Source organism: Rhinoderma darwinii, chromosome 5, assembly GCF_050947455.1.
Source record: "Rhinoderma darwinii isolate aRhiDar2 chromosome 5, aRhiDar2.hap1, whole genome shotgun sequence".
Classification (NCBI taxonomy): domain Eukaryota; kingdom Metazoa; phylum Chordata; class Amphibia; order Anura; family Rhinodermatidae; genus Rhinoderma; species Rhinoderma darwinii.
The window spans coordinates 342,218,712-342,244,835 of NC_134691.1; the positions used below are offsets into that span (position 1 = coordinate 342,218,712).

The window sequence follows — 26,124 nt, forward strand, 5'->3', positions numbered from 1 at the left end:
TACAGTGCCCACATAATACTGCCATACAGTGCCCACATAATACTGCCATACAGTGCCCACATAATACTGCCATACAGTCACCATATAATACTGCCACACAATGCCAACATAATACTGCCATACAGTGCCCACATAATACTGCAATACAGTGCCTACATAATACTGCCATACAGTGGCCACATAATACTGCCATACAGTATCTACATAATACTGCCATAGAGGGCCCACATAATACTGCCATACAGTGCCCACATAATACTGCCATACAGTGCCCACATAATACTGCCATACAGTGCCCACATAATACTGCCATACAGTGCCCACATAATACTGCAATACAGTGCCCACATAATACTGCCATACAGTATCTACATAATACTGCCATAGAGGGCCCACATAATACTGCCATACAATGCCCACATAATACTGCCATACAGTGCCCACATAATACTGCCATACAGTGCCTACATAATACTGCCATACAGTGTCTACATAATACTGCCATAGAGGGCCCACATAATACTGCCATACAGTGCCCACATAATACTGCCATACAGTGCCCACATAATACTGCCATACAGTCACCATATAATACTGCCACACAGTGCCAACATAATACTGCCATACAGTGCCTACATAATACTGCCACACAGTGCCAACATAATACTGCCATACAGTGTCTACATAATACTGCCATAGAGGGCCCACATAATACTGCCATACAGTGCCCACATAATACTGCCATACAGTGCCCACATAATACTGCCATACAGTCCCTCCATAATACTGCCATACAGTCCCTCCATAATACTGCCATACAGTATCCACATAATACTGCCATACAGTGCCCACATAATACTGCCATACAGTGCCCACATAATACTGCCATAGTGTCCACATAATACTGCCATACAGTGCCCACATAATACTGCCATACAGCGCCCACATAATACTGCCATACAATGCCTACATAATACTGCCATACAGTGCCCACATAATACTGCCATACAGTATCCACATAATACTGCCATACAGTGCCCACATAATACTGCCATACAGTGCCCACATAATACTGCCATACAGTGCCCACATAATACTGCCATACAGTGCCCACATAATACTGCCATACAGTGCCCACATAATACTGCTATACAGTGCCCACATAATACTGCCATACAATGCCCACATAATACTGCCATACAGCGCCCACATAATACTGCCATACAGCGTCTACATAATACTGCCATACAGTGCCCACATAATACTGCTATACAGTGCCCACATAATGCTGCCATACAGCGCCCACATAATACTGCCATACAGTGTCTACATAATACTGCCATACAGCGTCTACATAATACTGCCATACAGTGCCCACATAATACTGCTATACAGTGCCCACATAATACTGCCATACAGTGCCTACATAATACTGCCATACAGTGCCCACATAATACTGCCATACAGCGTCTACATAATACTGCCATACAGTGCCCACATAATACTGCCATACAGCGTCTACATAATACTGCCATACAGTGCCCACATAATACTGCTATACAGTGCCCACATAATACTGCCATACAATGCCCACATAATACTGCCATACAGCGCCCACATAATACTGCCATACAGCGTCTACATAATACTGCCATACAGTGCCCACATAATACTGCTATACAGTGCCCACATAATGCTGCCATACAGCGCCCACATAATACTGCCATACAGTGCCCACATAATACTGCCATACAGTGTCTACATAATACTGCCATACAGCGTCTACATAATACTGCCATACAGTGCCCACATAATACTGCCATACAGTGCCCACATAATACTGCCATACAGTGCCTACATAATACTGCCATACAGTGCCCACATAATACTGCCATACAGCGTCTACATAATACTGCCATACAGTGCCCACATAATACTGCTATACAGTGCCCACATAATACTGCCATACAGTGCCCACATAATACTGCTATACAGTGCCCACATAATGCTGCCATACACTGTCTACATAATACTGCCATACAGTGCCCACATAATACTGCCATACAGCGTCTACATAATACTGCCATACAGTGCCCACATAATACTGCTATACAGTGCCCACATAATACTGCCATACAGTGCCCACATAATACTGCCATACAGTGCCCACATAATGCTGCCATACAGTGCCCATATAATACTGCCATACAGCGTCTACATAATACTGCCATACAGTGCCCACATAATACTGCAATACAGTGCCCACATAATACTGCCATACAGTATCTACATAATACTGCCATACAGTGCCCACATAATACTGCTATACAGTGCCCACATAATACTGCCATACAGTGCCCACATAATACTGCTATACAGTGCCCACATAATGCTGCCATACACTGTCTACATAATACTGCCATACAGTGCCCACATAATACTGCCATACAGCGTCTACATAATACTGCCATACAGTGCCCACATAATACTGCTATACAGTGCCCACATAATACTGCCATACAGTGCCCACATAATACTGCCATACAGTGCCCACATAATGCTGCCATACAGTGCCCATATAATACTGCCATACAGCGTCTACATAATACTGCCATACAGTGCCCACATAATACTGCTATACAGTGCCCACATAATACTGCCATACAGTGCCCACATAATACTGCCATACAGTGCCCACATAATACTGCCATACAGTGCCCACATAATTCTGCCATACAGTGCCCATATAATACTGCCATACAGCGTCTACATAATACTGCCATACAGTGCCCACATAATACTGCAATACAGTGCCCACATAATACTGCCATACAGTATCTACATAATACTGCCATACAGTGCCCACATAATACTGCTATACAGTGCCCACATAATACTGCCATACAGTGCCCACATAATACTGCTATACAGTGCCCACATAATGCTGCCATACACTGTCTACATAATACTGCCATACAGTGCCCACATAATACTGCCATACAGCGTCTACATAATACTGCCATACAGTGCCCACATAATACTGCTATACAGTGCCCACATAATACTGCCATACAGTGCCCACATAATACTGCCATACAGTGCCCACATAATGCTGCCATACAGTGCCCATATAATACTGCCATACAGCGTCTACATAATACTGCCATACAGTGCCCACATAATACTGCTATACAGTGCCCACATAATACTGCCATACAGTGCCCACATAATACTGCCATACAGTGCCCACATAATACTGCCATACAGTGCCCACATAATACTGCCATACAGTGCCCACATAATACTGCCATACAGTGCCCACATAATTCTGCCATACTGTCGCAGGTTTAGGCCGTGTTCACATCTGTTTCGGAGCCTCCTCTGAAGTTCTCATCGTTAACCGCAAAAATAATGCTGCATTCCGTCAGAAAACGACGCACCGAACTTGTTCCACTGGTTATATAACCTACAAAAGAAGATGCCTGAAAACCGGAAGTATATGAAATTGAGAAAATACTTTATTGAAAACAACATATAGACATACTAGAATAAAAAACGGATCCAAAAACCAACAGGTTAAAAGGACATGCAAGCCATGCAGCTCATAAGGTAAGTAGTATATGAAAATGGATGCATGAAAAAATGCCTGGTAGTGGACACTAACGCTATAACACTTATCACAGAGACAAATGAACTCCTACCCAGCACAGTTAGTAACAACATGAAGTAAGGAAAAACATAACGAAATGATTATGAAAACAGGTATGTGTGAACAAGGCAGATAGAACACATTTCTAATAAATGAGCGAATAGTGATGGGAAAACGTACCCATAATGAGTCCAGGACTGAATGCACAGCAGTATGTCCACCCCAACGCGCGTTTCGGCGCTAATGCCTTCGTCTGGGGGTAGTGCTGGACAATGTACGTACCACTTTAAAAAGGGGAGACCAGCCAATGATGATAGAGTATCCAAAATGAGGGTCCCAAGAATAAAAAATGTGTACATACCTCGCTGTCTGAATACAGGTCGCTGCCTCGAGGTGAAGCAAGATGGCCGCGCCGCCGGAGACACCGCCGATGAGGGGCCGGACTCAGAGACGCGTCACCGCGTCAGCTGACACGGTCACGTGAGTCCGAGATCCGACACGTCACCAGCGATGGAACGGAGGCCCGTCACTCGTCCACCCAAAGGAGCGACACAGCGAGGAAGGGGTAACCCTGGGATACAAACACATAATAAATTGGCTGGTGTTAAGAAATATAGAGAAATGTTAGGTGTATTGGCCAAAATCATCTGTGCAACCATACCAAGTATATGTGTTTGATATATTAACATGAATTGAATAAATTAATAAATAAACAGATGCTAACAAAAAAGTGTATAAGAGTGCATAACATGAGAGTGGGTAATAACACTCCACAACAAGAAACACAATGTACAAATATGTGCCAAAAAAGCATGTGAGGAGTGGAATGAAGGGGGGGGGGGACGGGGGGAACAGGGGACAAAAGACCGTGTGGGTGACATGTGTATATATGTGCAAGTAACGAACAGCACCGACGACAGAAAAAGAAAACCATCGCATGGGGCCATATAACGGTGAAACATGAAAAATAATAATAAAATTAATATGAATAAACGTATGCAGTGAATGATGGAGAGTGATGGAATGAATAAAAGAATGAAGAACATCAATAAAAGTTATAATAAAAGTATGTGGGTGAGGTGTAGGTGCAAAATAAATATGTGTATAATCATAACAAGAATAAGTGCACATGAGGTATTGTGATATGTAAAATATATTCATATTTATTGTGTTGGAAAATGGCAAGAATAGTAGTACAGAGGTATAATTGTGATACATAAAAGATAATATTTATTAAATTTAAAAAAAAGTCAAAAATAGTTGCAATAGTATAATAGATGAACACAATGAAGAGGCCAGACGAATAATGATTCAAGATGGAGATCCCCAAGAAACGTGGACAAACAGGAAATCCAGATATGCTGAGAAAAATCTCAATTTAAAAGAATCTAATTTGTCGAATACAAAATAAAAAATGTTAAAATCACGTAAACACAAACTCAATGTATATACACATATCTATGATTAAACTAATAAAAGAAACCAACACCACTAAAAGTACTGGCAATCAGAGAAATGATGAGAACCCCATGGTCTCGTTGAGACCCTTGGGGTGCATGGTTTGGAGCCTCCAAATCCATTTGCACTCCCTCTGTAGTAGACGCTTTTTAATGTCACCCCCACGCATGTCCAGATTAATGTGGTCAATGCCCCTCACCTTCAACATACTAGATCTACAAGCATGGTGTAGGCGGAAATGTCTAGGGATTGTTTTAAGTTGTTCAACATCGTCTGTGTTATTCGCGTTTTCGATGTCCCTAACGTGCTCTCTGACTCGCAACCGTAATTCGCGGGTGGTCATGCCAATATATATCAGCGGGCACGGGCAAGTTGCATAATAGATGACCCCTTTAGTGTTGCAAGATATGGGCCAACAGATTTTAAAATTGTTGGTACCACTAGAGTCCACAAAAATGTTCGACCGTTCTACATTGGGGCAGCTAATGCAGTCACCACACGGTTTACAGCCCCATTTGGGTCCTTTTGTGCCAAAAACCTTGCCAGGCTTGGTAGGTGAAAGATAGCTGTGTACCATGGCATCACGCAGATTGGGAGCTCTGCGTGGCGCCATGGCAGGGTAGTGTGGAAGAACCCTCTGCAGAATGGAATCGGTCATCAAAATGGGCCAAAATTTATTCAAAGTATCCCGCATCTCAGCCCAGCGTGAGTTGAAGGTGGTAACAAATCTCACCTTTGGTTGTTTACATTCCTTAGGAGTAACCTGGAGTAGTTGTTGTCGACTCACTACTGATGCACAATGACGGGCTTTACGTATACAACGTTGACTGTAGCCTCTCTGTGTGAACCTATCTCCCAATTCATCAAAACGTGATTTAAGGTCAACTTCACTAGAGCAAATCTTCTTGACGCGTAAAAATTGGCCTACTGGAATCGCATCAATAGTATGTCGAGGATGTGAAGAGGTGGCGTGCAAAAGTGAATTAGTTGATGTCTCCTTTCGAAAAAGGTCCGTCTGCAAAAGACCATCAAAATCCTTTTTAATCAAAATATCCAAAAAATCAATATTAGAATGACTCCATTTATAAGTGAGTCTAATATTGAGGGAATTACTATTCAAAGCATTAATGAACGTTGAGAGATCGTCTGAAGTACCCTGCCAGATCATGAAAATGTAATCAATGAACCGTGCCCAAAACAGGACACGGCTCATCGATGGCCCATGATCTGACATGAAAAGGTTCCTCTCCCACAGCCCCAGGAACAAATTAGCATATGAGGGTGCGCAAGCTGCCCCCATAGCCGTGCCCTGGAGCTGTAGGAAAAAAGAACCATTAAAGGTAAAAAAATTGTGATGAAGAGTGAAATCGAGAAGAGACAAAATAAGTTGGGAAGTTTCCTTCTCAACATCACTCATGAGTAGGAAATTTGCCACTGCATGAAGGCCGTCCCTATGTTGGATGCTGGTATAAAGGGACTCGACATCGCAAGTGACCAATAAATGGTCCGGATCTAAATGGATCCCCTCAATCTTCAGCAATAAATCAGCCGAGTCACGCAAGTAGGACGGCAGACATTCTACCAAGGGTTTAAGATGGAAATCAATCCATTTGCATGCCTTTTCAGTCAAACCCCCTGTGCCCGAGATAATAGGCCTACCTGGCGGATTTTTAGCATCCTTGTGGATCTTGGGTAACAGGTACATAGTTGGTATGGTAGGTTCTGGTACATAGAGAGAGTCACTCAGTGGTTTCGTGATAGTACCATTTTCCAAAGCATCTTGCAAAATCTTGTGAAACTTGAGTCTAAAAGATGACAAGGGGTTAAAAGTGAGTTTTTGATAGCAAACTGAGTTGCGTAATTGACGGTTTGCCTCGTTGACATATGACTGACGGGGCCACAGTACTACGTTACCCCCCTTGTCAGCTGGTTTCACCACAACATCATTCCATGATTTGATTTTAGCAAGACTATCCCTCTCTAGTTGGTTTAAATTGTCATAACTGATTTTGCGAGATATCATACTCCACTCATCCGAGACAAGTTTCACGAACAGATCCACTGCTGGACAAATGGCAAGAGGTGGAAATTTAGTGGATTTGTTCACTATGCACTCGGGTATCTTACCTTTAGGTAAGGAATCATCCTGATTAAGTAAATCTTCCAATGCACGTAGTGTTTCTTGTTCCTGTGCTGTTGGGAAGGTAATATCATCCTCTTTGAAATACCACCTCTTAAAAATCAGGGATCTCCCGAACAGCTGTAGATCCTTCACTGCCAGAAAATGGTCAAAGGAGGAAGCAGGGGAGAAAGTCAAACCCCTTCCCAACAAAGACATATCACTGGGAGTAAGTGAATGCTTAGATAAATTAATTACCTTTAGATGTTGATGGCCTAAATTGATTTCCGGATTAAAGTTAGGATTCACTTGTCTGGGATTGTAATCAGCTCCTCTGTTGGCCCTTCTTTTTGGATATACAGAGTTATTGTAATTGACTTTACGTTTTTGTCTGGTGCTAATACGACCAGGAGCCGTGTTACGTGTGGTCATTTCATATTGGTCACTGAGAGATGATATGGATGAGATAGAAGACGAACGACTGATGTTGGCAACAGGCGTTCTACGATTCCATCTATACATCCTATTCTGTATGTAATCATCATGATCACGAATCAGTTTTTTGGTCTTAATAGACTCTATTTCCTTCTCCCATATGGTGCATTGTTGCTCCAGCTGTACATTGAAAATCTCTAAATTCTCCTTAGTCATCTCAGATTTGAAACGTGATTGAATTGTTTCCAACTCCAGGTCCATAGTATCTATCGACTTAGAGTTTAAGTCGATAAGGAGATCCATCATTTTACGTGAACAGGCGTTGCAATTATTCTCCCACGAGGATGTGAAATTCACATCCTCGATGGGAAACGATGGAAACACCTGAACACGCAAACCCCTTGGAATGAGATTGTGCTGGAGATAGTTTTGCAAAAAAGCGCGGTTCCACCATATTTTCATCCTTTTGTGCATAAGGTTTTTAAAATAATTCTGGGACTCCCTAACATCCCTCTGACTGCCAGCACCTGCGGTTAAGGATCCATCTCTAAAAACATTTGAAATTTGGGAGAGCCATGATAATTCCCTGGCCCGAAAGTCCATAGTTGGATTGCTGCTGTTATCTGTGAAAAACAGAAACACACAAATAATATAACCGAAAAGCACAGCATGGATCAGAACAGCCCAACAGAAGTACCTTGCGGCTGTCAGCAAACAAGAAATTAATTAGTGTGATATGAGCTAGATCCTGGGGCGTGTACCCACATTGTTCCACCGGTTATTTGCATTAAAAATAAAATTGCGCTCTGGCCGGCGCTTCCATAATGGCCTCTCCTTCTATTCAAACTATTTTTTTAAAATGCTTGTAGCAAACTGCGCCATTTCACAGTGAAGACGACTGTATTGTCTGAATGAGCCCCATCAGGTCGTCCCCCGTGGTCCGTTCTATAAGGCTGATCTCTGGTTTCTGCCCTTTCCCAGGTCACCGGACTGAGCGTCACACGAGGTCCGGACCAGCTGCTCGTCCTCCACACCCAGAAGAAGAACGACATGGCCTTCTGCCTGCACCGCACCGAACCGCCAAATGAGAACCGCGTGGGGGAATTCGTGGGAACGCTGATGAATTACTTCAAATCGTGAGTCCCCCTCCCCCGTTCTTTAGATGTTCCGCAGCAGCTGACAATCCCAGCAAAAAAACTAAATTTGCCTTTTGCACACGTAGCCGCCTCCTGCGCCGTTCGTTGTGGCGGTGAGGACGCCGTTGTGTATCTCTGAGACGCAGACATTTTCTGACCGTGAAAAGAAAATTTTTATTGATTCACTAAACGGGGTCACAACGTGTCACCCCAACGCCATAAAATGAGATCCTGTTGACGTTTTTGCCACCAGTCGCACATTGGCGCGACTCTGGATTTACAGATGGACGAGGTTTAAAGTATTATGGTCGGGGAAAAAGTAGCTCTGCATTAACGTGGTCGATTTGTCAATCAGGGGTTTGGGAAAGCTGGGTAACAATCTGGGTGGGACCTGGTATTGAAATGGTTAATATTAAATTGTTTCCGGATTTGCAAAAAAAAAAAAAACGAAACAAAAAATTATCTGCATGTTAATTACACCCTGGAACGATGTTAGTTTAGAATAATTAACGCTTTTGTAGACGGCTGCGCTCATCCTAATTACAGCGGTCGGGGGAGGGGACGCAGGTTGTCGCTCTAATTGCCGCATTGATTGGCTTGATACCAGGAGAATGTAATTCCCGGTCTCACGGGTGAAATTTACGATATAAATATTATTATCTTCAAAACAGCCACTTCATGCCAAGATCATGTGACTACTAAAGGGTCCGACCGTACCCGGGCCCACGACTAAACCAGGCCCATGTATCACCAGTGCCGATCCTCGAGAAGATGGCGCCATAGACAGAAATCTATGTGGGGGCTTCTATTTGAAATGTATATATGCCCCATCATTGTGAAATCCTTCCCAGCACCCCCTCACCTCGCCCACATTATAACAGTGTTCTTCTATGTCCCCCATAACATAGAAGAGAATCATCCAGCTTTGGTAACTACATGTCCCACAATGCCTTGCCCAGACATAACATAGTGAGGCGAGGCCAGAGCACATCTAGCAACAGCTATAGTAATAAAGTATATTCCACATTGTAAGCAGGATGCTAGAGAGAAAAAGGCCCAGGAAAAGCGGCAGACTGTGCGCTGTGCAGCAGCATACAGCGTGTCGCATGCAGTGTGCAAACTCCAGCCTACTGCAGGCAGGGGCAGAGAACACTGGATGGTAATAGCCTGACATCATTTACAGAAAACAGGGAGCAGCCTGAGGGAGATTCAGTGACCCCGGCAGAATACACAGAGCTGGGCAGATTTGTGGTTGTCCCCCAGTGCCTTCTGGGATTGTTGCTGTGCAATGGCGCAGATATTCTATTACCCAGAAACCTTCCTAAGACAGCAGTGGGGAAGAATTCATGATGGTTTAAAGTTGGGGTGTACTTAATGGGGGTTTATGGGGTTAAAACCCTCTCCCTTGTGCCCTTACTGCTCCTGGCTGTGGCTCTCCAGTCTGCATATGATGCTGTCTGCCATCTGCTGGTGAGGGGGGGCATTACATGGGAGATGTTTACCTTTCACCAGCAGATGGCAGACTGCATTACATACAGACAGCAGTCGGGTCAGAGAGGAAGGGGGAGGGGCGCTCCATCGTCTCCACATCACTTCTGGCTGGAGTACTCACTTGGGGAGAAATTATTATCAGGTACCCAAAAGTCACACATTTTGGAACATAGTTGGCAGACACAGACAACAAGAAAGGTGCCTAATTTATTAAGTTGGGTGCGTCTCTTTAAAAATTAGGCGCTTTTTACTCCAACATATTTGAGATTAGTTCTGGCATATGAAATGGCAGACTTATTAATTTCCCCCCAGTGTAAATATGTATGTGTGATAATATGTATGTACAGTGTGTGATTGTATGTATAAATGTATGTATGTGTGATAATATGTAAGTATGTGTGATTGTATGTATGTTTATATGTGATTATATGTATGTATGTATGATTGTATGTATGTGTGATTATATGTATGTACGTATGTGTGATTATGTGTGTGTGTGTGTGTGTGTGTGAGTATATGTATGTATGTGATTATATGTATGTATGATTGTATGTATGTATGTATGTATGTATGTGTGATTATATTTATGTATGATTGTATGTATGTATGATTGTATGTGTGTGTGTGTGTGTGTGTATATGTATGTATGAATGTATGTATGTGTGATTATGTGTGTGTGTGTGTGTGTGTGATTATATGTATGTAAGATTGTATGGATGTGTGATTATATGTGTGTATGATATGTATGTTTATATGTATGTATGTGTGATAATATGTATGATTATATGTATGTATGTGTGTTTGTTTGTATGTATGTATGTGTGATAATATGTATGATTATATGTATGATATGTATGTTTATATGTATGTATGTATGTATGTGTGATAATATGTATGATTATATGTATGTATGTGTGTATGTATGTATGTATGTGTGATAATATGTATGATTATATGTACGTGTGCATTTACTTTGCAGGTATGGCTGTAGGCCGTTTTTTTCCTCCGTGACCTGTTCTCTCCTTATAGTAACACGACTTTTGTTCCCTGAGGATTCTCACATCTTACTTGTCATTTATTTCATTTTCTTTCTCGTTGCGTCTGATTATTGTAGCTCCTCCTACTCTTAGCCAACGTAGGGGGAGGGGCTGGGTACTCCGATGCCACCTATACATTCATAAACACTGGTATAATAAGCTCCAGGATCCCAAACTGCAGGAAATCTGCCCAGCAACAAAATGATGATCTATGTATATATGACGCACATCACACCGCACCGGTACAGCTGCCGGGGATTGTGGGTAGTGGCGTGTACTCTGTGTACGCTGCATTATACACGCCTCATAATATGTGCAACACACGAGCATGTGCGGGAGAGGGGTATAACTCTTATCATCTGCCCTTATTCTGTATATATATATACACTGCACAGTACCACTTCTCCTGTCCTGTATACTGGGTGTAATTCTCAGTATCTCTATTATTCTGTATATATATATACACTGCACAGTACCACTTCTCCTGTCCTGTATACTGGGTGTAATTCTCAGTATCTGTATTATTCTGTGTATATATAGACACTGCACAGTACCACTTCTCCTGTCCTGTATACTGGGTGTAATTCTCAGTATTATTCTGTATATATACACTGCACAGTACCACTTCTCCTGTCCTGTATACTGGGTGTAATTCTCAGTATCTGTATTATTCTGTATATATATACACTGCACAGTACCACTTCTCCTGTCCTGTATACTGGGTGTAATTCTCAGTATCGGTATTATTCTGTATATATACACTGCACAGTACCACTTCTCCTGTCCTGTATACTGGGTGTAATTCTCAGTATCTGTATTATTCTGTATATATATACACTGCACAGTACCACTTCTCCTGTCCTGTATACTGGGTGTAATTCTCAGTATCGGTATTATTCTGTATATATACACTGCACAGTACCACTTCTCCTGTCCTGTATACTGGGTGTAATTCTCAGTATCTGTATTATTCTGTGTATATATAGACACTGCACAGTACCACTTCTCCTGTCCTGTATACTGGGTGTAATTCTCAGTATTATTCTGTATATATACACTGCACAGTACCACTTCTCCTGTCCTGTATACTGGGTGTAATTCTCAGTATCTGTATTATTCTGTATATATATACACTGCACAGTACCACTTCTCCTGTCCTGTATACTGGGTGTAATTCTCAGTATCGGTATTATTCTGTATATATACACTGCACAGTACCACTTCTCCTGTCCTGTATACTGGGTGTAATTCTCTGTATCTGTATTATTCTGTATATAGACACTGCACAGTACCACTTCTCCTGTCCTGTATACTGGGTGTAATTCTCAGTATATGTATTATTCTGTATATATGGACACTGCACAGTACCACTTCTCCTGTCCTGTATACTGGGTGTAATTCTCAGTATCTGTATTATTCTGTATATATATATACACTGCACAGTACCACTTCTCCTGTCCTGTATACTGGGTGTAATTCTCAGTATATGTATTATTCTGTATATATGGACACTGCACAGTACCACTTCTCCTGTCCTGTATACTGGGTGTAATTCTCAGTATTATTCTGTATATATACACTGCACAGTACCACTTCTCCTGTCCTGTATACTGGGTGTAATTCTCAGTATTATTCTGTATATATACACTGCACAGTACCACTTCTCCTGTCCTGTATACTGGGTGTAATTCTCAGTATCTGTATTATTCTGTATATATATACACTGCACAGTACCACTTCTCCTGTCCTGTATACTGGGTGTAATTCTCAGTATCTGTATTATTCTGTATATATATATACACTGCACAGTACCACTTCTCCTGTCCTGTATACTGAGTGTAATTCTCAGTATCTGTATTATTCTGTATATATGGACACTGCACAGTACCACTTCTCCTGTCCTGTATACTGGGTGTAATTCTCAGTATCTGTATTATTCTGTATATATATATACACTGCACAGTACCACTTCTCCTGTCCTGTATACTGGGTGTAATTCTCAGTATCTGTATTATTCTGTATATATACACTGCACAGTACCACTTCTCCTGTCCTGTATACTGGGTGTAATTCTCAGTATCTGTATTATTCTGTATATATGGACACTGCACAGTACTACTTCTCCTGTCCTGTATACTGGGTGTAATTCTCAGTATCTGTATTATTCTGTATATATATACACTGCACAGTACCACTTCTCCTGTCCTGTATACTGGGTGTAATTCTCAGTATCTGTATTATTCTGTATATATGGACACTGCACAGTACTACTCCTCCTGTCCTGTATACTGGGTGTAATTCTCAGTATCTGTATTATTCTGTATATATGGACACTGCACAGTACCACTTCTCCTGTCCTGTATACTGGGTGTAATTCTCAGTATCTGCTCAGCAGACAGTATCACACAAGCTAGGCTTAGATACTCAGGCTTGTAGACGACATGACACATCATATTCTTTGATAGAGTGGCTCAAAAGACAGTGTCACACATGATAGGATTAGATACAGCGTTTTAACAGTGTCACACATGATATGATTAGATACATTGGGTTAGTAGAATAACATGGTATGTATCACAGCACTTCTACTGAACCTCGCCCTCGTGTCTGAGTAATTCCCTGGTAGATTTTGACATTTTGCATTTATTTCAGCCGCTCGTCCTCTCAGTTTTATGTCTCGCAGTAAAACAGCCATTTAATTAAATTAGAGCTCCCAGAAGTCCGATAATACGGGGTGCGGAGACTTATCACGATCAACCGTCTTCTCTTTTTCTGATGAAACCAGGGAATAAAGTACAAAATGCGCCATTATGAGACAGAAATTAGACAGTATATCAGACACATATAGCAGCACAGTATATTAGACACATATAGCAGCACAGTATATCAGACACATATGGCAGCACAGTATATCAGACACATATGGCAGCACAGTATATCAGACACATATGGCAGCACAGTATATCAGACACATATGGCAGCACAGTATATAAGGCACATATGGCAGCACAGCATATCAGGCACATATAGCAGCACAGTATATCAGACATATAGCAGCACAGTATATCAGGCACATATGGCAGCACAGTATATCAGACACATATGGCAGCACAGTATATCAGACACATATGGCAGCACAGTATATCAGACACATATGGCAGCACAGTATATCAGGCACATATGGCAGCACAGTATATCAGGCACATATGGCAGCACAGTATATCAGACACATGGCAGCACAGTATATCAGACACATATGGCAGCACAGTATATCAGACACATATGGCAGCACAGTATATCAGACACATATGGCAGCACAGTATATCAGACACATATGGCAGCACAGTATATCAGACACATATGGCAGCACAGTATATCAGACACATATGGCAGCACAGTATATAAGGCACATATGGCAGCACAGCATATCAGGCACATATGGCAGCACAGTATATCAGACATATAGCAGCACAGTATATCAGGCACATATGGCAGCACAGTATATCAGGCACATATGGCAGCACAGTATATCAGACACATATGGCAGCACAGTATATCAGACACATATGGCAGCACAGTATATCAGACACATATGGCAGCACAGTATATCAGGCACATATGGCAGCACAGTATATCAGGCACATATGGCAGCACAGTATATCAGACATATGGCAGCACAGTATATCAGGCACATATGGCAGCACAGTATATCAGACACATATGGCAGCACAGTATATCAGGCACATATGGCAGCACAGTATATCAGGCACATATGGCAGCACAGTATATCAGACACATGGCAGCACAGTATATCAGACACATGGCAGCACAGTATATCAGGCACATATGGCAGCACAGTATATCAGACACATATGGCAGCACAGTATATCAGACACATATGGCAGCACAGTATATCAGGCACATATGGCAGCACAGTATATCAAGCACATATGGCAGCACAGTATATCAGACACATATGGCAGCACAGTATATCAGACACATATGGCAGCACAGTATATCAGGCACATATGGCAGCACAGTATATCAGACATATGGCAGCACAGTATATCAGGCACATATGGCAGCACAGTATATCAGACACATAGCAGCACAGTATATCAGGCACATATGGCAGCACAGTATATCAGGCACATATGGCAGCACAGTATATCAGACACATATGGCAGCACAGTATATCAGACACATATGGCAGCACAGTATATCAGACACATATGGCAGCACAGTATATCAGGCACATATGGCAGCACAGTATATCAGGCACATATGGCAGCACAGTATATCAGACACATATGGCAGCACAGCATATCAGACACATATGGCAGCACAGCATATCAGGCACATATGGCAGCACAGTATATCAGACACATATGGCAGCACAGTATATCAGACACATATGGCAGCACAGCATATCAGGCACATATGGCAGCACAGTATATTAGACACATATGGTAGCACAGTATATCAGACACATATGGCAGCACAGCATATCAGACACATATGGCAGCACAGTATATCAGGCACATATGGCAGCACAGTATATCAGACATATGGCAGCACAGTATATCAGACACATATGGCAGCACAGTATATCAGGCACATATGGCAGCACAGTATATCAGACACATATGGCAGCACAGTATATCAGGCACATATGGCAGCACAGTATATCAGGCACATATGGCAGCACAGTATATCAGGCACATATGGCAGCACAGTATATCAGGCACATATGGCAGCACAGTATATCAGACACATATGGCAGCACAGTATATCAGACACATATGGCAGCACAGTATATCAGGCACATATGGCAGCACAGTATATCAGACACATATGGCAGCACAGTATATCAGACACATATGGCAGCACAGTATATCAGACACATATGGCAGCACAGTATATCAGGCACATATGGCAGCACAGTATATCAGACACATATGGCAGCACAGTATATCAGGCACATATTGGAGCACAGTATATCCGACACATATGGCAGCACAGTATATCAGACACATATGGCAGCACAGTATATCAGACACATATGGCAGCACAGTATATCAGGCACATATGGCAGCACAGTATATCAGGCACATATGGCAGCACAGTATATCAGGCACATATGGCAGCACAGTATATCAGACACATATGGCAGCACAGTATATCAGGCACATATGGCAGCACAGTATATCAGACACATATGGCAGCACAGTATATCAGGCACATATGGCAGCACAGTATATCAGGCACATATGGCAGCACAGTATATCAGGCACATATGGCAGCACAGTATATCAGACACATATGGCAGCACAGTATATCAGGCACATATGGCAGCACAGTATATCAGACACATATGGCAGCACAGTATATCAGGCACATATGGCAGCACAGTATATCAGACACATATGTCAGCACAGTATATCAGACACATATGGCAGCACAGTATATCAGGCACATATGGCAGCACAGCATATCAGGCACATATGGCAGCACAGTATATCAGGCACATATGTCAGCACAGTATATCAGACACATATGGCAGCACAGTATATCAGGCACATATGGCAGCACAGCATATCAGGCACATATGTCAGCACAGTATATCAGACACATATGGCAGCACAGTATATCAGGCACATATGGCAGCACAGTATATCAGACACATATGGCAGCACAGTATATCAGACACATATGTCAGCACAGTATATCAGGCACATATGGCAGCACAGTATATCAGACACATATGGCAGCACAGTATATCAGACACATATGGCAGCACAGTATATCAGACACATATGTCAGCACAGTATATCAGGCACATATGGCAGCACAGTATATCAGGCACATATGTCAGCACAGTATATCAGGCACATATGGCAGCACAGTATATCAGACACATATGGCAGCACAGTATATCAGACACATATGTCAGCACAGTATATCAGGCACATATGTCAGCACAGTATATCAGGCACATATGGCAGCACAGTATATCAGGCACATATGTCAGCACAGTATATCAGGCACATATGGCAGCACAGTATATCAGGCACATATGTCAGCACAGTATATCAGGCACATATGGCAGCACAGTATATCAGACACATATGGCAGCACAGTATATCAGGCACATATGGCAGCACAGTATATCAGGCACATATGGCAGCACAGTATATCAGGCACATATGTCAGCACAGTATATCAGGCACATATGGCAGCACAGTATATCAGACACATATGGCAGCACAGTATATCAGGCACATATGGCAGCACAGTATATCAGGCACATATGGCAGCACAGTATATCAGGCACATATGTCAGCACAGTATATCAGGCACATATGGCAGCACAGTATATCAGGCACATATGTCAGCACAGTATATCAGGCACATATGGCAGCACAGTATATCAGACACATATGGCAGCACAGTATATCAGACACATATGTCAGCACAGTATATCAGGCACATATGTCAGCACAGTATATCAGGCACATATGGCAGCACAGTATATCAGGCACATATGTCAGCACAGTATATTTCAGGAAGTTGTATTTTTATACCATAACTTGGCCGGCTGGTTTGCCCTCACCCTAACTTTTATATGGAGTTTCCAAATGTCTCCTATGGGCCCAGTAATTTCTAGATACGCCACTCCTTATAATAGTACCAGTCCCAATCCCCCATAACATTGCCAGCTACAGTGTCCCCATAAAAAGACCATCACGTGTCATCCACAGAGCCCATAAATAATTGTGTTAGCCATATTCCACATGTAATACAAATACTTCCACCCCAACCTCTGCCCTCCATACCAGACATCTTCCCTGCCTCCTCTCTACAGGCCTCATGTCATAACTGTTATCACACGGACCTCTCATTCAGAGCCCAAAAATAAAAAATGTGGAAGAGGATGAGGATTGGGAGGGGGAGGGGCGGTGTCAGGAGATCCGTGACTGCCGGGAACGCAGTGTCATTGCCAGAGAAATTAACGAATTTGTGGCAGGAGTCGGCGGTTTTTATTCTGGTTTCCGTGGCAACTAAATATGATGGCCTGTATGTGGTGTGGACGAACTGAGACACTGACAAAGGGACCCCCAGATCTAAGGGGGATGTGTAGTGGATGAAAATGGGGGCTGCCCCCACCTGAAAATATCCTTACAATACCGAGATGACCTTGTGAACCTGGCCCAGGCCGAGCTGCTTACAACGTGAGGGCTCCATATCATTACACAGTATCACCACCAGAACAGCAGTGTCCATAACATGCAGTCCTACGTAACACCACAGATAACACAGTGATAACTCTCTGAGTACAGATAATGTAGTAGATGTTACCTGCAGTCCTATGTAACACCATAGATAACACAGTGATAACTCTATGATTACAGATAATGTAGTAGATGTTACCTGCAGTCCTATGTAACACCACAGATAACACAGTGATAACTCTATGAGTACAGATAATGTAGTAGATGTTTCCTGCAGTCCTATGTAACACCACAGATAACACAGTGATAATTCTCTGAGTACAGATAATGTAGTAGATGTTACCTGCAGTCCTATGTAACACCACAGATAACACAGTGATAACTCTCTGAGAACAGATAATGTAGTAGTGTTACCTGCAGTCCTATGTAACCCCACAGATAACACAGTGATAACTCTCTGAGTACAGATAATGTAGTAGATGTTACCTGCAGTCCTATGTAACACCACAGATAACACAGTGATAACTCTCTGAGTACAGACAATGTAGTAGTGTTACCTGCAGTCCTATGTAACACCACAGATAACACAGAGATAGCTCTCTGATTACAGATAATGTAGTAGATGTTACCTGCAGTCCTATGTAACACCACAGATAACACAGTGATAACTCTCTGATTACAGATAATGTAGTAGTGTTACCTGCAGTCCTATGTAACACCACAGATAACACAGTGATAACTCTCTGATTACAGATAATGTAGTAGTGTTACCTGCAGTCCTATGTAACACCACAGATATTCAGTGATAACTCTCTGATTACAGATAATGTAGTAGATGTTCCCTGCAGTCCTATGTAACACCACAGATAACAGTGATAACTCTCTGATTACAGATAATGTAGTATATGTTACCTGCAGTCCTATGTAACACCACAGATAACACAGTGATAACTCTCTGAGTACAGATAATGTAGTAGATGTTACCTGCAGTCCTATGTAACACCACAGATAACACAGTGATAACTCTCTGAGTACAGATAATGTAGTAGATGTTACCTGCAGTCCTATGTAACACAACAGATAACACAGTGATAACTCTCTGAGTACTGATAATGTAGTATATGTTACCTGCAGTCCTATGTAACACCACAGATAACACAGTGATAACTCTATGATTACAGATAATGTAGTAGATGTTCCCTGCAGTCCTATGTAACACCACAGATAACACAGTGATAACTCTATGATTACAGATAATGTAGTAGATGTTCCCTGCAGTCCTATGTAACACCAAAGATAACAGTGATAACTCTCTGATTACAGATAATGTAGTAGTGTTACCTGCAGTCCTATGTAACACCACAGATAACAGTGATAACTCTCTGATTACAGATAATGTAGTAGATGTTAGCTGCAGTCCTATGTAACACCACAGATAACACAGTGATAACTCTCTGATTACAGATAATGTAGTAGATGTTCCCTGCAGTCCTATGTAACACCACAGATAACACACAGTGATAACTCTCTGAGTACAGATAATGTAGTAGATGTTACCTGCAGTCCTATGTAACACCACAGATAACACAGTGATAACGCTCTGAGTACAGATAATGTAGTAGTGTTACCTGCAGTCCTATGTAACACCACATATATTCAGTGATAACTCTCTGATTACAGATAATGTAGTAGATGTTACCTGCAGTCCTATGTAACACCACAGATAACACAGTGATAACTCTGAGTACAGATAATGTAGTAGATGTTACCTGCAGTCCTATGTAACACCACAGATAACACAGTGATAACTCTCTGGGTACAGATAATGTAGTAGATGTTACCTGCAGTCCTATGTAACACCACAGATAACACAGTGATAACTCTCTGGGTACAGATAATGTAGTATATGTTACCTGCAGTCCTATGTAACACCACAGATAACACAGTGATAACTCTCTGATTACAGATAATGTAGATGTTTCCTGCAGTCCTATGTAACACCACAGATAACACAGTGATAACTCTCCGAGTACAGATAATGTAGTAGATGTTACCTGCAGTCCTATGTAACACTACAGATAACACAGTGATAACTCTCTGAGTACAGATAATGTAGTAGATGTCACCTGCAGTCCTATGTAACACCACAAATAACACAGTGATAACTCTCTGATTACAGATAATGTAGTAGTGTTACCTGCAGTCCTATGTAACACCACAGATAACACAGTGATAACTCTCTGATTACAGATAATGCAGTAGATGTTACCTGCAGTCCTATGTAACATCACAGATAACACAGTGATATCTCTCTGAGTACAGATAATGTAGTATGTTACCTGCAGTCCTATGTAACACCACAGATAACACAGTGATAACTCTCTGAGTACAGATAATGTAGTAGATGTTACCTGCAGTCCTATGTAACACCACAGATAACAGTGATAACTCTCTGAATACAGATAATGTAGTAGATGTTACCTGCAGTCCTATGTAACACCACAGATAACAGTGATAACTCTCTGAATACAGATAATGTAGTAGATGTTACCTGCAGTCCTATGTAACACCACAGATAACAGTGATAACTCTCTGAATACAGATAATGTAGTAGATGTTACCTGCAGTCCTATGTAACCCCACAGATAACACAGTGATAACTCTCTGAGTACAGATAATGTAGTAGATGTTACCTGCAGTCCTATGTAACACCACAGATAACACAGTGATAACTCTCTGATTACAGATAATGTAGTAATGTTACCTGCAGTCCTATGTAACACCACAGATAACAGTGATAACTCTCTGAATACAGATAATGTAGTAGATGTTACCTGCAGTCCTATGTAACACCACAGATAACAGTGATAACTCTCTGAGTACAGATAATGTAGTAGATGTTACCTGCAGTCCTATGTAACACCACAGATAACACAGTGATGACTCCCTGAGTACAGATAATGTAGTAGTGTTACCTGCAGTCCTATGTAACACCACAGATAACAGTGATAACTCTCTGATTACAGATAATGTAGTAGTGTTACCTGCAGTCCTATGTAACACCACAGATAACACAGTGATAACTCTCTGAGTACAGACAATGTAGTAGATGTTACCTGCAGTCCTATGTAACACCACATATAACACACAGTGATAACTCTCTGATTACAGATAATGTAGCACTGTTACCTGCAGTCCTATGTAACACTACAGATAACACAGTGATAACTCTCTGAGTACAGATAATGTAGTAGATGTTACCTGCAGTCCTATGTAACACCACAGATAACAGTGATAACTCTCTGAGAACAGATAATGTAATAGATGTTACCTGCAGTCCTATGTAACACCACAGATAACACAGTGATAACTCTCTGAGTACAGATAATGTAGTAGATGTTACCTGCAGTCCTATGTAACCCCACAGATAACACAGTGATAACTCTCTGAGTACAGATAATGTAGTAGATGTTACCTGCAGTCCTATGTAACACCACAGATAACACAGTGATAACTCTCTGATTACAGATAATGTAGTAATGTTACCTGCAGTCCTATGTAACACCACAGATAACAGTGATAACTCTCTGAATACAGATAATGTAGTAGATGTTACCTGCAGTCCTATGTAACACCACAGATAACAGTGATAACTCTCTGAGTACAGATAATGTAGTAGATGTTACCTGCAGTCCTATGTAACACCACAGATAACACAGTGATGACTCCCTGAGTACAGATAATGTAGTAGTGTTACCTGCAGTCCTATGTAACACCACAGATAACAGTGATAACTCTCTGATTACAGATAATGTAGTAGTGTTACCTGCAGTCCTATGTAACACCACAGATAACACAGTGATAACTCTCTGAGTACAGACAATGTAGTAGATGTTACCTGCAGTCCTATGTAACACCACATATAACACAGTGATAACTCTCTGATTACAGATAATGTAGCACTGTTACCTGCAGTCCTATGTAACACTACAGATAACACAGTGATAACTCTCTGAGTACAGATAATGTAGTAGATGTTACCTGCAGTCCTATGTAACACCACAGATAACAGTGATAACTCTCTGAGAACAGATAATGTAATAGATGTTACCTGCAGTCCTATGTAACACCACAGATAACACAGTGATAACTCTCTGAGTACAGATAATGTGATGCCCAGGAGTGATGGTAGTGATAGAGACAGCGGGCGTGCTGCCCGGGAGTGATGGTAGTGCCACACTTGGTACAGGTTGGGTGCAGGTCCTGAGCTGGTGGCAGAGGTCTAACATGAAGCTCCTGGGCCCCAACTAAATATCTATAAGAGGGTCCCCACCTACCAGGTGCCATTGATAATACGGGTGTCTTCGTATATGGCAGAGGGGCCTTTGGATCTCCTCAAGCACCAGCGCACAGGTACAAATGTTACCCCTGCACCCCCTATAGCTATGGCCCTGGCTACGGGTATGAGTTGGGTACAGGTATATGTCGGTTACAGATGCTACACCCTACACTTGTAGAATTTTATGCATGTGAAGGGTTAAGTGGCCATCAGTGCGCCAGGCGTGAAGTTATTAGACAATGGCTGTGTATTGGCATGCAGCATTATCCCTGCCGCCATCTGTCACCACAGACATAAAGAGAAGCCAATTACCCCTCACAGTGCGGGCGGCCTCCGTCTGCTGCCCACAGAGCTCCATCTGGAGACAGGACCAGAATACCCGACCCAAACCCCAACCCTGCGAGAGTGGTGACCGCCGGATAACTCAGGTGCTCAATCCCTTAATACAATCAGAGCGCGGTGACGGCAGCGCCTAATCCTGCATCATCCCTTGTAAGGTGACCCCAGTACAATGCCCTGCGCTAAGTAACGGGACCCCGTGCAGATGCCAACTGTCAGCCCACTGATAACGTATATAATATAAACTAATGTATGAACCTAGACACAGTATAGATTATAGTATAGCGATGTCACACCTGTAAAATATAAGTTATATCTGGAGACCAGTGATGTCACCCTTGTGTAATATGTAATATCTGAGAGGCAGTGACGTCACTCCTGTACAATATAAATTATACTCTGCACAGTACCACTTCTCCTGTCCTGTATACTGGGTGTAATTCTCAGTATCTGTATTATTCTGTATATATGGACACTGCACAGTACCACTTCTCCTGTCCTGTATACTGGGTGTAATTCTCAGTATCTGTATTATTCTGTATATATGGACACTGCACAATACTACTTCTCCTGTCCTGTATACTGGGTGTAATTCTCAGTATCTGTATTATTCTGTATATATAGACACTGCACAGTACCACTTCTCCTGTCCTGTATACTGGGTGTAATTCTCAGTATCTGTATTATTCTGTATATACACACTGCACAGTACCACTTCTCCTGTCCTGTATACTGGGTGTAATTCTCAGTATCTGTATTATTCTGTATATATACACTGCACAGTACCACTTCTCCTGTCCTGTATACTGGGTGTAATTCTCAGTATCTGTATTATTCTGTATATATATATATATATACACTGCACAGTACCACTTCTCATCTTTTTTAATAAATGTTAACAAACATACACATGCCATAAATCCGCACATACAATACACGGGTCAAAAACCAACACAAAATGAACAAGTTATAAACACATTATGAATCTCGGCCGCCTCCTCTCTGGTCCAGATCACATTCCTACCAGCACTCAGTCTTCTGTAGTATTATAACTCACATCATCCACACATCACTCTCATCATCCACACGTCACTCACATCAGTATAAATACAAATACACAAAACTCATAGTCACAAATCAATCCAGACGCCTCAAAAGGAACAAAATCAGTAACAGTCTAAAAAATAAATAAAATTGTTAAACCACAATAAAACCAAAAACTGACCCTAACCGGTCCATGTGCCCATCAAATTATATTAACCAAGGAAAATGAGAAATTCCTACATGAGAAAACAGAAGATGTGCCTAATCGGCAAATAACCCCCCCTTTTTTTTTTTTTTGTAATTTTTTTTTTTTTTTTTTTTTATAATTTTGAATTTTTTTTTTTTTTTTTACATTTTTAAATTTGTTTTTTTTTTTTTTTTTTTTTTTTTTTTTTCCCTCCACCCTTTTTCTTAACCACAAATCCGCAATATGAATACCAATTAGTAACCAATATATACAATATATACAAAGCAATACTGAACATACATATATATATATAATATATACATTATACCCAATTCAAGACCAATGTCTAGTCCAAAGTCCGTACCTTTAAGCTCCGACCGACACCATCGTCCATCCTTCAATGTCTCTTTGATCGGGCCCGGCTTTTTCTTATTATTTGTACCACCCCTCCCCCCCTTTCCCCCCTCCCCACCTAACACCTAACCCCCTCACATCTATACAAAAATACTACACTCTACAAGATATAGTAAGTAAAGACTCGGCCTGTACAATGGCATACATTACCTGACATAACACATAACACATCCTTAACAAATCCTACCCACAAGGCCCTGGTTCGGTACCTGCAAGCCCTATATCCATCATCAACTATAAAGAAAACAAAAAGCTACAGTGACAGCATTAGCCCCCCACCAGGAATAGAGACGACTAGACTAGGGCACGCTGAAGGAAAAACCCCTCCAAAGCATGGAGGCCCTACTCGTGCCCAGTCTCTCGAACTCCAAAGAACGAACCTTCCCCAGGTCACCGAGAATGTTCCTCACCACCTCTTCCTCCGGGAGGGTTTTTTGTCTGGTTGATACAAAACACCGTGCGTTCCACGTGCCGTACCTGACCGCTAAGCTGACTAAGAATAAAGTGCCCCGATCTCGACCACCCAGGTGTCTGAATGTTCCATAGGCCCATTCCGCATAGGAGAGACCGGTCAGACCAGGCCAACCAATGGAGGCACCCACCCTGCTGTAGACCCCTGTATTGAGGGGACAATGAAGCAGGAAGTGCTCCATGCTTTCCAGCACGCCGCCACACTCCTCCCGGGGACAACCCCTTTCCTCAGGGTTCCTGTGTTTCAAGTTGTCCCTCACATACAGTTTCCCATGGAAGCAACGCCAAGCCAAGTCCCAAAACTTTAAAGGGATCCTACTAGAATTTAAAACCCTCAAACCAACCTCCAGATCCCGACTTGGGCAGTCCCTGAGCGCCAGGGGCTTCTGGAAATGGGTCAACAGAACCCTGTTGTCAAGGAGCCTCCTTGACAGAGTCCTGATCTCCCACATCCCCAGACCCCACCGGCGAATTGTTTTCAGAACCACGGTAGCGTAAGCCGGAAGATGCCCATGCGGCGTGCGAAGGTCCTTCACTTGCCCTCCTGTCTCCCATTCCTGGAAGAAAGGCCGAAACCACCCCCTGCAGGAGACTACCCACGGAGGAGCCCTCTCTTGCCAGAGGTTTGACATGTTGATCTTTACAAAGGTATTAACCAGGAATACCACAGGGTTGACCATACACAACCCCCCTAGTCTCCTCGTACGGTATGTCACCTCCCTCTTGACTAGGTTCAGCTTATTCCCCCATAACATCTGGAAGAACAAGCTGTA

The 26,124-nt window shown here is 42.2% G+C and overlaps 1 protein-coding gene across 2 annotated transcripts in view; it reads left to right on the forward strand.

Moving 5' to 3' along the window:
- LOC142653091 (unconventional myosin-Ig-like) overlaps positions 1-26,124 on the forward strand; it is a 231,647-nt gene that overhangs the window by 132,653 nt on the left and 72,870 nt on the right. For both annotated transcript variants that reach the window (XM_075828799.1, XM_075828800.1), the window contains one exon: positions 8,643-8,797. In XM_075828799.1, the coding sequence (XP_075684914.1) occupies positions 8,643-8,797 (155 nt within the window). The remainder of the gene's footprint in view (positions 1-8,642; positions 8,798-26,124) is intronic.